The 19,243-nt window shown below is 37.5% G+C and overlaps 1 protein-coding gene across 1 annotated transcript in view; it reads right to left on the bottom strand.

Annotated features, from left to right (window-relative positions):
- Positions 1–2,992: 2,992 nt before the first annotated feature.
- The window catches only part of CLVS2 (clavesin 2), a 1,094,294-nt gene continuing 1,078,043 nt past the window's right edge, over positions 2,993–19,243 (bottom strand). Inside the window, exon 5 of the mRNA XM_044073860.1 lies at positions 2,993–3,764. Within this exon, the coding sequence (XP_043929795.1) occupies positions 3,677–3,764 (88 nt within the window). The 3' untranslated portion in view covers positions 2,993–3,676. The remainder of the gene's footprint in view (positions 3,765–19,243) is intronic.

Here is a 19,243-nt window from a genome sequence, read left to right as displayed (position 1 = left end):
TAAAATTGCATTTTAAAATAATACACAAATGTAATGGACCACACTTTTGATGCATTCTTTTTTCTTCTGGATGCTGAAATGTAAGCCTGCTTCAAAGATAAATGCCGCCATTCAAATCTGTGAATCAATGCAGAAAAGCATGTAAACTGAGTCTTGTCATCACTTCTTTTAAGCAATGTGTTTGAGAGGTATGCCAAGCAGAGTGGAGGCTTAAACTGCAAATCCCACTTCAAAAAGTAATCTGACTAAATGGATTTACCAGCTTTCTGCCTGAATGAACTATGTACTTCTTTCTAGAACATGTATTGTTGCTGGCACATATTCTGAATTTTCCATTGTCAAGGTAAGAAGACCATTTGCCCGTGAAAAATAAAATGAAATCCATGTGATGAAAATTGTTTATTCACCAAATGCATCCAAAAACATAAGACGGTTTGTTCATCAAATGCAAACATAGAACGGTTAAGCACTTTCGTCCCTGACCACCTGGACTTTAACTGGGCCTGAGTTTAAAAAACATCTAATAGGTCATGAGATTAAAACTGATTTCAATTAAAGAGGTGTCATCAATTAAAAACAGTATTGAATAATTAATCTTAGTAAAGCAATTAATGAAACATAAAATAATGATAAACATAAAACTGAATGGATAAAACAGCACTCACACATATATTACAACACTCCAAAAAATATAGAATAATATGTAACAAATTGAAAATATGTAAGTTTTAATCCACAAGAATACAAATGGACTTCTTACCCTGACACTACATGAGCCTTTTTGATTCTCAGTTTGTTTTCTGTCTGCACGTTCACACCCTCCATTCTCCTTTTATAGAAGTTTCCAGTACTGCTTCCAAGGCTACAGACATTATAAGTAGGGAAAGAAGTCCCTGACAGTGAAATGTGCAGAAACAATTCCATAAAAAACATATTGTGTGCCTAATTATGTATGCTGAAATCAGAAAGCTTTGATAATGACAACAGCAACACCAGATTCCCTCATTTCAGGCCTATAGCTTACCTTTCTGTACAGAGATAAACAGTGAACATAAAACAAGCACCCAGAGTACAGTGCATGTGTAATATTTTTGACAGACATCTTATACTAGTTGTAAATTACTGCAAAGATGCGTAACAAAAATCCTGCCATTGAGCCAGGTACAGCTGTTGTACCGCATCCTCTGCTGTTTTCACTTCATTCATGTCGCACTATTAAATATAAGAACTGTCCGTTTCTATATTCATACTTACTGATTAATCAGCATATCAGGGATGTTTGAAAACATATATTTTTAGATCCAACTTCACCTGAACATTGAACATAAGATAAGAAGCACTTTAATGGGAGGCTTGCTGTGCCTGGACTCCTTCCTCGGTTTTCAGTTATGTAGTTAAAATAAGTAGGGTGGTAGGATTTTAGGAAGGGCAGGAAGTGAAGTGAGACGACAGAGGGGTGAACAGATACTGGATGAAGTAGGAATGAGGAGTGTGAGGACGTGAGAACATAAGCTGTGTTCAACATGCTTTTTGGCGTGAGTAAATAAGCACTGGATGTTGAATGGTAGGAAAGGACTGAGAGGTGCATCAGTTCATTGGAGCCTGCCAGTTGTGAGACAGCTATAGCACTGAGGGCTTATATGAGGTATCAGACAAAAAATGTATGGACCACTTTAGCGGTTATTCTCTACAAAGGGACATTTTGAATTAATACGCTTTTAGGAAAACTTAGGTGAAAGTATGTTCAAGTAATTAAGCAGGAGTTTTGATTTGGCTTGATAGCTCAGAGGTGGACCAGGTGGATAAAGGTCAACAACTAGTGTTGGAAAGGAGTGTTAAATTGAAGGTGAGCCCAGTGTGGGCTTAGAGAAATGGTTACCTGGCTGTAACATATTGTTTTTTCAATTTTTGATCACAGCCCAGTCAGTGCTTGGCAATTTGATATGGTTTTGAAGAAAGCATTGAGGTGTCAAAGTATTGTTGAACTCTGGTATCCATCTCATTCTTTTTATTTAGGTAGGGCATTTGATTTAGTGTCTGAGGACAAGTCAATTAAAAATGATTATTAAAAAGGAAAGGAGGCTGTCAGAAGCCTATATCAGATAGTTATTGTGAGAGAGTGTGGTATGTTGCTGTTTCTGTTGGTTTTTGCTGTGTTCTATCACAAGGTGAGGGATGGTTGCAGTTATGGGCCACTCATATATTTTGGTTTATATATGCACAATTACTGAAGATATCAAGCTAATTACAAGAAAACATCATAGAGGGATGGGCAGGTAGGCTGTGAGGTACTGGGGGAAATTAAGAAAGGGAGAGAGAAATAAGGAACTGAATATATAAACTGTGTTCTTGAGGGTAATATCTTCTTTGGCATGAAGTATTGCTCCAAGACCTCCTGCCCTTCCAACCTGGTTTAGTAGTTGAGGTAAATCTTTAACTGAGGAGGGTGTGGGTAGAGGGCAGCTTGTAAAACAGGTAATCCCAATTTTCTTCCTGAGGTAGATTACCTGACTAGTTAGGTGTGATCAATGCTGAACACTGCTCATGGGAATTTAATGAGTTTAGTTAGTAAATTAAGCAATCTGTAGCTCTGCTAGAAAATTCAGTCAGGTTATAAATGAGTGGTCTGTATATGCTGTACAATATATTGCTATATTGTTATCTTTTGCATTGTGGTGTGCATAATTCTTCTAGTTAAGTGTTCTTGGAAGATGATTTTGATCCAGTAAGAAACAAATTTGGTCATTTGCCATATCTAATGTGGTTATTGTGTTTGTCGCAGAGGTCCGGGGAGAATAAATTGTTGATCCGGACTTACCTCAAAAGTGGGACAAAACCAGTGAAACAAGATCAACATACAGTTCAGTGAGGCATGTGTATACATTTAATGGCTATATATCACGTAATGCCACTAATGTTTTCCCCAAGGGCATCACACCACTAATATCCCTTGAGATATATTGCCTGAAAAAAATGACAATTAACTATGAAATGACTTTAATCAAAATTATATATATATTTGTTTTCAAAACATTTTTGCCAGTTTAAACTTGACAATACAGGTGAACAGAACAACACTGCCACATATAGCCATCTGAGTTGTAAGAAGACTGTCTGATGTTTTGGTCTCTCTGTGGACATTGAGAACCACAAGCCTGGGATCCTCACATCTATAAGACTTCCAGAATCAATACATTTGAGCACTAGTGCTTCCCAGTACAATAGGAAATAAACCTCATACTGAGCAATCAATACAAAGAATGCAGTTCTATATGAAATCTCAGACATGGCCTCATATAAAAAAGGCAGCATTCATTCATTGTGTGTAGCCATTTTACCTTAGAGTCACACAGATACAGATGTTCTGTCTCTCCCGTCACATCATTATACTACAATGAAATACAAATTCAAAGTGAAGTATTACCGCATATTTACAAACAAGTTGGCACTTACAGAGTAAAATATCAATATTTTTTTTTGTAATTTGCAGTGAGTGTCATCACCTCTGCTTAGTGTGAGGATATAATGTGCTGCCTAAATTACAATTTTGCAACATTCATACAAATAAATACATTTAAACAGTTGGCACGTTTTTCTCTGAGGATGGTTTGTAGCTGAAGGCTTGTGCCTTCCCTGCAAAGCAATGTTCAGAGCATAGATCCCCATCTGGGAGCTCTTAGTCCAGTGAAAGCAAAGGCTGTGTGTTTTCTTCTTCATTTTTATCAACACGCTTCAATACACCTGGCTCCACCACTGACTGAGATCTGAAACAGAGAGGAAAGAAGGAAGAACGGTTCACAACAATTCTGGTCATTCTTATTATGACAAAATACATTACTCCTTCTACAGCAATTCAGAAAATCTTCCATAATGAGAATACAGTTTATAGTTGTCAAAATAATTAAATAATTGCCATCTACATTATTAGGAGAATTCGGCTTTCTGGCCTTTGAAATCAGTCTTATTAATCACACTGTTATACATATCTTGCAATTTATTGTTATCCTATTGTATTAATGTACAGTTTGCAAATAATTTGATTATACAGCTGATTTATTTTACATATGAAACAACATTGTAGCTGAAAATACTCTTTGATCTAGATCAGTTTCCTTTCAATAAATTAATAAAATAAAATAAAAGTACATATAGTAATGAGAACGCTCTATAATATAAGTTGAAGAACCAGACTTCCTTCATTGACACTAATCTGACAGTAAAATATTGTCTTGTAGATTAGGCACTGCTCTGGTAAAACATTTTTAATGAATGCTTACATTTTTCATCACCCTTATCACAAAAGAGGCCATTATCTTATGTGCACAGTGCATTTGTGACTTTGGCAGTAAGGCAACATTTTACAATTCCAGATGTAGTTACTCAGTCGACTCTCAGGAATCTTTCCCTCAGATTGAGCATTCTTAATCCTGTTGGGTAAAGTGGAAAAAAGGTCTTGTTCTTTAACTCCTTTTGTTCTCTGTACTGGGGAAAGGAACCATTGCCCTTTTATGCAAGAAAAGAAGGATAAGAATTATTCTGTACTCTGTATATTGCTTTTTGGTGAATATTAAGTATGCTGTTGTTAACACTGTTCAGTTGTAAGTGCTGGAAAACAAACTCCTTTGTAATTCTCTTTGAAAATAATTAATTGCATTACCATAGTTCCAGTTTCTTATTAAGTTGGGTTGTGGGTGAAAAGGGTCTTTGGACAGTCACACTTAACCTGGTAAACAAATAGAAATAAAATAAAAAAAATTAGATACCTGGATGAGAGGGTGAAGGAAAAGGTCTGGGAGTATAGAAGGGGAGGAGTGTAAAAAAGGAAAACCACAGATGAAAGCATATAGAAAATAAATTAATTGATTTGATAAGAATGGTGCTTGAAGATGCATAAATAAGTAAGCAAGGATACAACTGCAGTACCAGAGCTTGCAGAATGTATTTATTTATTGCCGTTTCATTACGGGGAAAGTCCGATTGGGTAGGTGCCCATTTTCAGGGGAGGCACAGGAAAAAAAAGCTCCAATGTATTACAAAAACATTTTAAGAACAATAATTTTTCAGTCCACAAAAACAGTACAAAACATCTATGTTTAAATAAATATACCAAATTAGACAGAATGTATGTGTAGTTTTAGTTCCACTGGTGAGAAAGTTTTTGGCTCTATAACTCATACCTAGGTTTTGGTGATTTTGTAGTACAGCATTGTATATGTGTTTCAAACTTAAGATTATCATCCACTATCATCCCTAATAATTTGCTATGTGAAGTGACTTTAATGGTATATTATTAGGAGAGATGATTTTAAATTCCGTTTTTTCCATGAGAGTGGGATTTGTAATTTGCTTTGGGGAGGTAAGCATAAGTTGTGAGTTACAAAGCTATGATTTATTGGCTGTTAAAGTTTCCTGAGTAATGTTTGGAGATGTGCCAGTTTGTCAGATGCGTATGTAAGTGTGGAGTCATCTGCATACTGTATTATGCAGTCCTGTTGTGTGGATGTGAGGAGGGTTTTAGTGAGAATGTTTATGAGGAAGGGACTAAGGATAGATTCTTGTGATGCACCGGTGCTGACTGGGAAGTAAGGAGACAGGATGGAGTGCCATTTGACTAATATTTACTGGACTGATAGTGTTTGAACCACAGAAGGGCAGGCTGAGATAGCCCTAGTGAGGACAGTAGAAGTTTGCTGAGACAAAGTGTGCCAAAGCCTTTAGACACGTCTAGAAATAAGGAAAAGACTAGTTTGCCATTAACTCTAGCTGTATTGAATGTATCTATAAAGTTTAAAAGCGCAATGTTAGTACTATGGGAGAGGTGGAATCTGTGTTGTGTGGGGAATAGGAGTTCATCTTGCAGAATATAGTTTAGCAATTGTTTTTGAGTACATTTTGCAAGTATTTTGGAGAGGGGCAAATAATATTGCATGTAATATTGTTATATATAATATTAGAAAACAGTAAACGGTGAGAAACTCAGACCAATAAATCAGGTACCAAGTCCGCTGACAGAGGCAATAATCCAACAGGCTGAAGTAAAAACGTTTTATTGAGAATAAAATAACCAACGAAATAAATCCAGTTGTAGAGACAAGCGCTTTCGCCCGGATATCTTCCAGGCTTTATCAAGTCATACACACAATAAAATCATAAGCAGTTGCTTAAATAGTTACATTAATTAGTCACGTGTTGATTTGAAAAATGTGTGCATTTAAGAAGCATTCTCAATATACAAATACCTACGTTAACAACATAGTTTAAAAACCAGAAAAAAACAGTTTTAAAATGGTTATGAACCTAATACCATAACCTAAATGCATGTAAGTACAAAATTGTACCTTTAATATGTGAAGACAGATGGAAGCTTTTGCTGTTGTTATTTCATTCATCTGCTTCATAAAGTGCATAGTGCTTTTTAATGCCATTTCATAAATATTTGCATAATATGGCACTAAGATATAAATCATCACTGTGACAATTAATACACATATGTTTTTTTGATCTTTGAATGTGTGTAATTGAGTAATAAAAAATAGTTGGTAAGTTAGTGAATGAAAATATATTATGTTAGGTTACATAAAAAGTTGTTCCAATTAGGAAGTACACTTGCATAAACTTTAAAAACCAAACATGTACATAAAGTATAAAGTTTGTTTACCGTGACACAAGGGTAAAAGTGTTCATGGGAACAAATGAATTGCATGTGTTTTATTTACATTGGGTGTATCAAGTTAAAATGTGAAAAGTATGTAGTAAGTCATAAATGTTTGCTAATAATTTACATAAAAAATCACTGCAGTTATAACCTGGCCCTCCTAAGCTTTAAAACAGAGCCAATACTTAAAGTGCCATTAAGACCTGGGGGTTTAGATGCATCAAGTTTGAGCTGCCAGATCAGCTCTCTGTACTCTAATGTTGATTCCCAGTCCCCCCCTCTGATGTTAGGGTTTACTTGCTCAAGAATTATAAATTTTAATTTATAGTCTGGGCATTCGAGGGAGTGTTTAAAGAAAGCGTTGCTTTCTTTTTTCTTTTCTATGTCATAGGTGTGCTCGTATAATCTTTTTCTAAATTCTCGTTCAGTTTTACCTACGTAAAAACTTCCACAAGTAGTGCACACCCCTAGATAAATCACTCCTTTTGTTCCACATGAAAAATGCCTGGGAGATCGTAATTTGATGCAACGGGCCTTTAAATAAATGTGTGAACTGTTAATGATTAGGGCACATTGCTTACAGGCACCACACTTATAGGTGCCATTGTTATGATGGTGTCCTTTACTAGATGGCAATGATCTTCTCTCAAAATTGTCTTTTAAATTTTGCCCTCTCTTTCTTACAAATTTTGGTTTTTTGGCAATGGTGTTTTTAAGGTCTTCATTAGTTGTTAATACAAACCAGTATTTAGATATAATGTTCTCTATTTGGGATGAATTGTCCGAAAAAGTGTATGTGAAATTAACCACATTTTCATCAAAAATATGCCTCTGTGTCTGGGGTCCATTATTCTTAGTCAATGGGTTACCTAATAAAGGTGGATATAATAAATCTCTTTTGGTTATTACCTCGTCAATGATGTTTGTGAGTAGGTTTTCTGGGTAACCCCTTTCAGAAAACATTTTGTGTAGTGTGTTTATTTCATTTAAGAAATCTGCAGAGTTACTACACATTCTTGAGGCTCTTATTAATTGCCCCTTGACTATTCCTTTCTTTTGATGAAATGGGTGTTGACTATTGTAGTGTAACAAAGAGTTAGAGAAAGAAGGCTTTCTATACACCTTAGAATGCAGTTCTAAACTATGAGGATCCCTATATATTGTTACATCTAAATAGTGTAATTCATCATTACTGATATCATAAGTAAAATTCAGAAAATCAGTAGATGTGTTTATGTGTTCTAAAAATGATGTTAATTGGTCTTCTGTGCCTTCCCAAACCATGCAGATATCATCCAGGTATCTGCAGTAATAAATATATAGGTCTTAATGGCACTTGAAGTATTGGCTCTGTTTTAAAGCTTAGGAGGGCCAGGTTATAACTGCAGTGATTTTTTATGTAAATTATTAACAAACATTTATGACTTACTACATACTTTTCACATTTTAACTTGATACACCCAATGTAAATAAAACACATGCAATTCATTTGTTCCCATGAACACTTTTACCCTTGTGTCACGGTAAACAAATTTTACACTTTATGTACATGTTTGGTTTTTAAAGTTTATGCAAGTGTACTTCCTAATTGGAACAACTTTTTATGTAACCTAACATAATATATTTTCATTCACTAACATACCAACTATTTTTTATTACTCAATTACACACATTCAAAGATCAAAAAAAATATGTGTATTAATTGTCACAGTGATGATTTATATCTTAGTGCCATATTATGCAAATATTTATGAAATGGCATTAAAAAGCACTATGCACTTTATGAAGCAGATGAATGAAATAACAACAGCAAAAGCTTCCATCTGTCTTCACATATTAAAGGTACAATTTTGTACTTACATGCATTTAGGTTATGGTATTAGGTTCATAACCATTTTAAAACAGTTTTTTCTGGTTTTTAAACTATGTTGTTAACGTAGGTATTTGTATATTGAGAATGCTTCTTAAACGCACACATTTTTCAAATCAACACGTGACTAATTAATGTAACTATTTAAGCAACTTCTTATGATTTTATTGTGTGTATGACTTGATAAAGCCTGGAAGATATCCGGGCGAAAGCGCTTGTCTCTACAACTGGATTTATTTTGTTGGTTATTTTATTCTCAATAAAACGTTTTTACTTCAGCCTGTTGGATTATTGCCTCTGTCAGCGGACTTGGTACCTGATGTATATAATATTAACAAACAAGCCCAATCTTGGTTACTTAGCAGGGTGTCTCCCTGATTCCCTCAGTGATCATAGCAAAACCTTCCTATACAGAAAACTAGTCCATACCCTATGCAACATCACCTACAAATACATCCATAGCAAGAACCCCCCCCCCCCCTTTATTCAATCACCTGCTGCAACAATGTAACTGGGCTCCACTCAAAAACCTCCAACTAGATATGGCAGTACAATACTTCAACAAAAACTTCCTTAATATACTTAATAATCTTGCTCCCATCAGGAAGGTTAGATCAAAAACCAAACCCCTGTCCTGGCTAACAGCAGATACCAAGCTATTAATAAAATGCAGGGACAAAGCATGGGCCACCTACCACACTACCAGATATAATTCTACCGTCATTAACTATCAGTAGCTTAGAAATCTAGCTAAAAAACAAATCAGGAAAGACAAACAAGACTACTTCCTGTCCTGTCAACAGTTGCACCAAAACAACCCCCAAAAATTCTGGCAAAGCATCAACTGTCTTCTCAACCCTGACCACTCTTCAACACCAGCCACTACCTCCTCAAACAACACTGACCCAATTTCAACACAGTTCAACTCCCACTTTATTAATACCATTACCTCTCTGCTAGGAGACAATCCTAGCAAAACTCCTACTCTCCCCTCTCCAACTGTAAATCATCCCGCCCCTTTCATTTTTTCTCCCATCCAAACTAGCTACATAAAAGCACTCCTAACAAAGCTAAAACCCTGCTGTGTCACTGCTGACCTACTTCCAAATGAATTCCTAAAAATAGAAGCTCCCTCTATAGCCTCCCCCATATCAACCCTAATCAACCGATCCATATGTGAACAATACATCCCAACTGTCTGGAAAATATCCCATATCATTCCCCTCCACAAAGGTGGGACATCCAAAGAACTTACAAACTATTGCCCTATAGCCATCCTCTCACCCCTTGCAAAAATACTAGAAAAATGAATCCACAATCAACCTCTCTACCACCTTCTAACCCATAACCTATTAACCAGCTCCCAGCATGGCTTTAAACCTAAACATAGTACCAGCACTGCCCTATTATCTTTCACCAACTCCATTCATCACCTACTAAATGAAGGACAACTTGTCTCCTCTATCTTCCTTGATATGTCCAAAGCTTTTGACACCATCTCCACCAGCTACTACTAAATAAGATTTCTTCCTTTGGTCTAGAGCCCACATCCCTGAACTGGTTCCATAGCTAACTATCCAATCATCACCAAGCTACCAAATGGGAAAACAATCTTTTCCCCCTTCTACCCATTTATGTAGGCATACCCCAAGGCTACATACTTGGCACACTTCTATTTGACATATTTACAAATGGCCTCAGCTCCTCAACGAATCATGCCACCATTGTCCAATATGCCAATGACTCCACACTCATCTGCTCAGCCTCAACTACCCAAGAACTCCAGGTAAAAATGCAGCCTTCCTTCCAAGACATAGAAAAACATCTAGACAAACAACAACTTTTTTTAAGCCTAAACAAAACCAAGATAATAGTCTTCACAAATAAGAAACTAACTCCTTACCAACCCCAACTCTCAATCCTTTCCTCCAATGGAACCAAGTTACTTCCCTCTAACCAAACTAAACTTCTAGGTGTAACAATTGATGCACATCTAAAATTTGATCAACATATTTCATTGATAATCAAAAAAGTGCATACCAAACTAGGCGCCCTCTATATAGCAAAACCATTCTTAATCAACAGCACCAGGCTGGCCACTGCCCGGTCTCACCTGCTCTCAACTCTCCTCTAGGGCTCTCACATTTTCTCTAATCTGTGTAAGACTGGCCTCAATAATCTAGATGCTTATTACAATAGAATAGCAAAATTTGCCACCTGTCATCCATATAGGACTCACCATTGCACAGCCCTCTCTCAACTAAACTCGCTTGAACTCCCTAACCTTTTATCCCTCAATCAACTAACAGCCCATAAAATTATCCACCAACCCAATAACCTTCCTGCACTGGCTAACTTAGTACAACCAAACTGTAATCTAAGACCCCCTCAGATCATCAGAAAAACTAATGCTAAATGTCAACCACTCCCATAACCTTCATGGAGAATCCTTTTACTCTTACAAAATTGCCAAGCTTTGGAACACACTTCCTCAGCCAATTGCAAAAAACCCAAACAACCACGAGTTCAAAAACTCGTAAAAGAGCACCTAGCAAATCACTAGCTTTGCTCCTGCAATAATCTAGGTTAATATCCTCCAAGACTCCCACAACTGTACCCTCCCTTTTATGCTACCTCTTATGTTGTGTTACCACACCCAATAAGACAACACTACTGCCTTGTAAGGAGTAGTTCTCTCTCAAAACTTTGCTCACAACGATTATGCTCTGCTAACCTACATGTAATCTCTGTATTTATCTCAGGAACTGTTTGCCAACTTCAAGTTCCCCTCTCTTTCTCTTTAGCGTGACCATATATACATAAGTCTAACTTCATTGTAGTCTTCTGTGCCTGTATCATCTGTAATTTGAATCTGTACTATATTTGCAAATAATTTGAGTTATTGTTTACCCTGTAAGTTTTAACCTATTGTATTGAATATATGATACTGTACTTATATCTCTGTGGCATCTTAGATAGTACTGAATTATCTGTATTATGTTGTAACTCATCTCTTGCTATTCCTATATCATCTGTATTATCTGCCTCTTAGCTTGATTGTATTTTGGAGCTTTTCTCCTCGGGTCTCCACTGAAAATGGGCTTCTTGCTCAGTCGGACATTACCCGGTTAACAAATGAAATAAATTAATAAATAAATATTGCTATAAGTCTAAAGTTAGTAATAGCTGTTGAATTTCCTCCTTTGTGTAGAGGGATAATGTGTGATTATTTCCAGAGGGAGGGAATCTGGGATTCCTGGACTGACCTATTTATAAGGATTGAGACAGGACAGAAAATGCTAATAGCTGCTACTTTTAGGAACTCACTTGGAAGGTAGTCAGCTTAAAGTAGAGCATGGGCTGAGTTTGTTTAAGAGTAGTTCTATTAAGGTTTGTAGGTGAAAGTGGATGTGGTGAAATATGGCTTCTGGGCAAGATTAGGATTGGATGCTGGGGAATCCTTGGTTAGGGATGCTACACTATCTATGAAATAAGAAGGAGTCTGACGGAAACAGAAAGTGTTAAGAATGAATGCAGGAATGGAACAATAATACTGACATAAAAAAGAAAATAACACTTTAATGTTAATGGATACAGAGATGGGACAATGATCATCATCATTCTCTTTCGGCTTTTCCCATTAGGGGTGGCCACAGTGGATCATCTCTTTCCATTTCTAACTATCCTCTGCATCTTGCTCTGTCACACCAACCGCCTGCATGTCCTCTCTACCACGTCCATAAACCTTATCTTAGGCCTTCCTCTATTCCTCTTACCTGGCAGCTCCATCCTTAGCATCTACTGACATAAAAAAGAAAACAACGGTTCTACTTGGAGAAAAATGTGAAACAGAGACATGTAACAGATTTTTTATTTATAGACCATTTAGAAAAAACATGGCAGTCAACAATTTTTTGCATGCCATTAGTGCACATCTTCCCCATTTATTAAGATCTCTTCCAGTTGGTGAGTTTAAGAGGATTTTTGATCATACATCAGAGCATGTTTTTCTTGGCAAGGAATGTTTGTCTGTGAAAGAAAGGTTATTAGATAGGGGTTATGCTTTATCTACCATCAAGAGGGCAAAGAAAAAAGTTTTGGGGGAACATGTTGGTCATGTTTCCTTGATGAAGTTGATTATTGTGGAGCTGCTTTAGATGATGAAACAGCTCAAGGGAAGCATTTATTTTTTGTTACCAAATATTCCCCCTTTCTCCTATTCTAAAGAAGGTGGATGATAATTTATGGCCCACTGTATGTTTTGATACTGTAGTAGGACATTTGTTCCCCAAAAAGATTACTTTTTCCTTTGGCAGATTTGGCAACTTAAAAGAAATACTCAGATGGAAAAGGAAAAGGTCTTTGAATACTTAGGTGGGGTGTTTAAATGTGGCAGATGTAAGGTCTGCTCTAGGGTAAAGAATATCTCTGGCTCTTTTATTAATGGGGAAAGTTTGTGATTAATGACAAATTTGACTGTAGATCCTGTGGGGTTGTTTATATTTTGGGTTCTGGTTGTTCCCCTTGTAAATGGTATATCGGACAGACTAAACATATGATTAAGGTCCGTGTTTTAGAACACTAAGGGGATATCCATAATAGACGTGTAGACAGCCCTATTGCTGACCATTTTATTAAGATGCATGATGGTAAGGATGGCAGTTTATTTTTTACTGTGCTGGCCAAGCCTTATATGTATAATGGGGTAATTATTGTCAAAAACTTTTGCAGTTAGAGAGTAGACTAATTTTAAACTATAAGACTTTAATACCAGTAGGTTTAAATTTGGAAATTAATTATGATGTGTGATTTTGCTGTTTTTTGTAATTTTGTATATTCTGATGATGGCCTTTTAAGGGCAAAATGTTTTTGACTGGATAGTCAATTAAGCAATATGGTATAAATAATGTATGTCTAGTGTTGTGAATCATTCCTTGAAGGCTTTGTAGCCAAGGTACCAGAATGCTATTAAAACTTCACACTTTGCAGTTTGCTGATTTTTTTTTTTTTTTTTTGATTTATTTTGTTGTGTCTTTTTCATTATCTAGATCCACAATAAGACTCCCCACTGGCACAGCTGTAGCACTGAGTCCTCAACCAAGTGTCCAAGCCAAGTCCTCCAGCACCCTCTCTGTGAAACCAGTGATTTGTGTCCTTGCTCTAAGCAGCTGACATACACAATCTTTGAGATTTGATTTTCACACACACACACACACACACACACACACACACACACACACACACACACACACACACACACACACACCTAGGAAAGGCTGGCACAGATTTACTAGCTATGTCCCTTCTGCCCAGCCTATGAAGTAGTTACACCACCACCAGACACTCCAAAGCCACCTACTCTAAGGTTCTTACAAGGATACCCAATTATACTGAGCAAAATTAATATTAATACAAATGGTAGTGTTTTGACCAGTGCAGTAAGGCTTTCAAGAGTGGCCACAGTGTCACTGAATAAATATAAGTACTCTCAATGGTTAAAATATTCTCTAAAGGACCAGCCACAATGAAAAGTTTAAATATATTTAATTATAAGTAATAAAAGAACATGAAAATACTAAATATCTATTTACAATAAACACCAGAGCTTCATAATATAGATGAATAGAGTCACACAGATACACAAAAATAGTACTTAACTAATCTTTCTATATTTTTCTGACTGATCTAGAATTATTATTCCCTGGTTACTTATTACAGCAAGGCAAGATGAACTGAGGGGTCCTTCCTTGTCATGTTCCAAAAAAGAGTGCTAAGTCACTGAAAGACTTCTCTCTGTAATATCCAAATATTATTTCAGAGCTGGTTACAAAATGACATCACAACTGGTCATCTGACTACCCCATCACTAGAAGCCACCAGAATTTAGCGCATTTATGTTATGATACATGTCTCAAGCTTTGCTAATATTTATTGCAGCATCTGGAAGCTTATAAAACAATTTTAACACTTCTGTTCTTCCTACAGAGACTAACAAACCATGCTTCTTACAGACATTGCATCTCTGGCTTCATTCAAAACCATGAGATAACATCTTTATGGCCTAGAGCCAGTAATTTAATTTCAGAACATTTTTCAAAGTTAGCTGCAACTGGACTGTGATTAACCTCTTCTCTTCCAGTATGTTCTCTTATAACATATGCATTTAATCCAGTTACAATACAGTCAGGACCCACTGTTGGTACAGTTTTAGCACAATCAACTTTACAAATACTTTTTTGAAGAGAAACATCTGTGCAAATCAGTTTAATATACAAATGCCATATAATTCTTTACAAAATTCCAGCTAGCTGTGCTGGCATATGTTATACATCCACTGCCCTACTTCTCCTGGAATAGCTGGCAATACCTCACATTGTCACACAGGCAACAGTAATTCTCCCTTCTTTTGGAAATGGTTAGGGATAATTACCACAGGCTTTCTCACAGACTGGATCTACTCACACAAGAAAAAGACTATTTGAAACACCCCTACATCAAACAACTTCAGTTGTCTGCTGGATGACAGGGATTTAATTCCCTTTAGACAGCTGTTTACTGAGGATATGCAGCAGGTACTAATGGAGGCAAGAAAGCCTGCTACAAGAAAATCATATATTAGCACATGGAAAAGTTTTTCTAGCTGGTGCTAACAACATAGCCAGTACCCTCTAAGAGCTTAATTGTTCTCTGGTTCTACAATATTTGTGTGCATTACTATCCAATGGTCTTCCTTATTCCTCTATCAAGGTTAATTTATTGGCCTATTTCAGCATGTCTGCTCATGGATCTTCATCTTTAAATGCAGTCTCATGTCAAAAATGATCTCGAAAGGAGTTTTGCATAAGAGGCCTCCAAGAAACCAGTTGTCCCTACCTGGTATCTTAATTTTGTGATACAGAAGCTAAAGCGTTCTCCAGTTAAGCCAGCTTATCTGGCTGATTTGAGGCTCTTAACATGAAAACAGTTTTACTGATTGCTTTGACCTCTGTAAAAAGGGTGTCAGAGATGCAAACTCTTATGGTCAGTCAACTAATTTTTCATAGGGACAGGGTTTCTTTGAGGAAAAAGAAGTTATGTACTCACAATAACGTTCCATGTGTGTTGTCCATCTCGCCTTTATTTTTAACTGGTTGGGTTCAGAACTGATCCTCGGTTCTGATTCGGCCTTATACAAAGCTCGAGGTCTTCCACTAGATCGTGGTTGTAACCCTATCCCATCATGCCCTTGGAAAGCTCCCCAGATCCTGTTTGCTGATATAACAATAGATACCAATAACTATCAAACTACTTCTAGAACAATGAAGAAGGTCGGAGAATATTTATTTCCAATTGCAACCGCTCTGTCCTCCAGGGCCAAAGGTTGGGGGAAGAAGGGGAGATGTAAGAATGAAGGTGAGATGAACAGCAAACATGGAATGTTATGGTAAGCACATAACATCTTTATGTGATGTTCTATCTCAATAGGGAGGGTGGCCTAATGGTTAAGGTGTTTGCCTTACAAACACATGGTGCAGGGTTTGAGTCTCACAAGGGATAATTGGCTAGGCTTAAAAAGGCTCACAAGGGCAGTTAGTCTAGTACTAACCTTAATTCTTAACTAGTTGGGACAGCATCCCTAGCACCATATTTCTTGGGTGGCTCACGAGAAAATATTCTTCAGAACAGTGGATCCAAAATAGGCTCTGCTCCTGGAGGCCAAATCCACTATGTAATGAGTGATAAAGGTATGAGGCCTTGCCTATGTTGCTGCAGCACAAATTGTATCAATTGGTAGTCTCACAGAAGAGGTTGCTATGGCTATTGTAGAATGACCTTTTTTTTCGGGGGGAGTTCTTTGTTTTGAGATTTGTAAGTAAAAGTAATACAATCTGATAGCCATTTTGAAAGTGTGACTTTTGATACAGGAACACCTTTCTTATAGTCTGAAAATGATACAAATAATTGGTCAAAGTTTCTGAAGTCCTTTGTCCTACGTAAGTAGAAGTCTAATTGCCTATGTACATCTAGTTAGTGTAACATATATTCTGCCTTGTTGCATTAGTAGGGAAAAATCTGGTAGGTCTATGGATAGGTTTAAATTAGATTCTGAGCATACTTTGGGTAGAAAGGATGGGTTTGTTCGTAGAGATACTCTTTGTGGAAAATCATGTAGGGAGGCTTTACTGACAATGTTTGTAGCTCTGAAACTCTTCTAGCAGAAGTGATGGCTATCAAAAGGATTGTTTTCCAAGTTAAAAACTTTAAATCACAGGATGATGCAGGTTCAAAATGGGGAAGAATCAAATGGGATAAGACAAAGTTTAGGTCCCATGATGTTGGAGGGGCTTTAATGAGTGGTCTTAATAAAATAGTGCCCTTAAGAAAAGCCTTGCAAAATCTGTGGGACATCACATTTGGCCCTGATTCATCTAAGTGGAAATTAGATATTGCTGCTAACTGAACTTGAATAGTAGCTGGAGCTGCTCCCTCATTAAATAGCTTTGTCAATAATTCAAGATTGGAAGCTACATGGGCAGAGAAGGGATCAATGTGGTTATTTAACGCCCAAGAAAATCTCTTCTATTTGCTTGCATATAACTTCCTCATTGAAGCCTTATGAGATGAGATCAAGACATGCTTCACTGATGAGGAAAGGTTAGGGAGCCTGGCTATGTTTGGAATTGAAGAAGCCAAGCTGTCAATTTGAGGGTTTGAAGGTAGGGGTGGAGCATCTCTGATGCATGACTCAGAAGGTCCAGAACTGCATCTATAATTCACGGCTTCTACTGAAGATGAGGCCAAAGGAAGGGGAACCAGATTTGATGAGGCCAGTAAGGGGCGATGAGTATCAAATTCCTTCCCAAGGAATTGGCTTTCTGAAGAACTTTGGGTATCAACGGAAAGAGAGGAAAGGCATAGAGGAGACCAAAGGGCCAGTTGTATACAAGTGAACCTCTTGGTGACTCCCCCGGAGGGGGATAGCTGCTGCATTTGGCATTCATGGACATGGCATAATGGTTGCAGTGAGACTGGCCTCATTTGCGGAAAATCATTTCCACTCCTTCTTTTTTTAGGGACCACTCATGAGGCATCAGAATTGCTCTGCTGAGTTTGCCTGCTATCACGCTGGATTTCCCCGAGATATGTGTTGCTATCAGAAAGCAATGGGAGGAGGTCACCGACTGCCATACTCTCAGTGCCTCCTGACAAAGGGGGTAAGATCTGGCTCCTCCTTGTTTGTTTATGTACCACACAACCAACATGTTGTCTGTCTGTATTGCAATTGTTCCTAGTGGAAGAGAGTCTTGGAATGCTTGCAACACTAGAAGCACACCCTCATCTCTAGGACAGTGATGTGCAAATGGGCCTTATGATCCTGCCAAGTGCCTTGGACTGTCTTTTCCAGATAATGCCCCCCCCCCCATCCTACCTGGGAAGCATCCGTGTTCACTGTGGCTAAAGGTTGTGGAAGAACAAATGGTCGAACTAATGTCACATGAGTGGAGTGAAGCCACCAACGAAGGTCTCTCTTGCAAGATTCTGTTATCAAAATTTGGTGGGACATGGCTAGTTCCTGCATGGATCACTGAGGATTCTCATATCCAAATGTGTTAATGGAATAAAATTTATTGCTGCTGCCATGGTCCCTAAGATTTTCAGGACTGTTCTTGTTTGTATTTTTTTCTTGGAAAGTAGGATGTTGACTTGATGTCGTAGGAATTGAACTGTTTGGGGGGAAGTTTTGCCATCATTTTTATTATATCTAGATCTGCTTCTATAAAATGATACATTGAGATGGCAAAAAGGCAGATTTTTCGTAATTTATTGTGATTCCTAGGTGAAAGAAGAGCTGTAAGGTGGTGTCTCTTGCTTTATTAGTAGATGCTCGGTGGTGGTGGTTAGGAGCCAGTCATCTTGGTATAGAAACACTCAGAATCCTAGGTGCCTCAAGTGAGCTGTGATCACTGCCATACACTTAGTGAACACTCTGGGGGCTGTAGTGAGACCAAAGGGCAGAGCTCGAAATTGGTACTGACTGACTCCCAGCTGAAAGCGCAAATGACTCCTGGATTGCATGTCCATTTTTATGTGGTAGTACGCATCCTGGAAGTCTATAGAGCACATCCAGTGATCTTTTCCCAGAAAAGGGAGTACTGACTGCAGTGTTACCATATAGACCTTTGACTTTCTTACTGATTTGTTTAATTTGCTGAGATCCAGCATGGGTCTCCAGTCCCCTGTTTTCTTTGGAACAAAAAAGAACCTTGAGTAAGTCCTTGATCCTATTTGGACTGTGGGGACTGTTTGGATGACTCTTTTGTCTAACAACTTTTGTATTTCTAGAGTTGCCTGTTTCCTTTGTCTGGGTGTTCCAGGAATCCTTCCTTGATAAGCTCTTTCAGTGTTCCTGAAATGAGGCTCTCCTGTCCATCTTTGGAGGCAGTCAGGGATAACTTATATTTGCACCCAAAAGTCTGGCTAAAAATAATAAAAGACAAGTGGGTACAAAGCATCGTATCCAGAGGTTACTCCATACCCTTTTCTTTCCCCGTTCCAAATATAAAGAATATCCTGTATTTATTCTTTATATTTGGAATGGGGAAAGAAAAGGGTATGGAGTAATCTCTGGATACGATGCTTTGTACCCACTTGTCTTTTATTATTTTTAGCCAGACTTTTGGGTACAAATATAAGTGATCCCTGACTGCCTCCAAAGATGGACAGGAGAGCCTCCTTTC

Source organism: Protopterus annectens, chromosome 1.part1 (genome assembly GCF_019279795.1).
Source record: "Protopterus annectens isolate FY-2018-M chromosome 1.part1, PAN1.0, whole genome shotgun sequence".
NCBI classification, from domain to species: Eukaryota; Metazoa; Chordata; order Ceratodontiformes; family Protopteridae; genus Protopterus; species Protopterus annectens.
The sequence above is the reverse complement of the archived record's forward strand: the minus strand, read 5'-3'. Positions and strand labels throughout refer to the sequence as shown.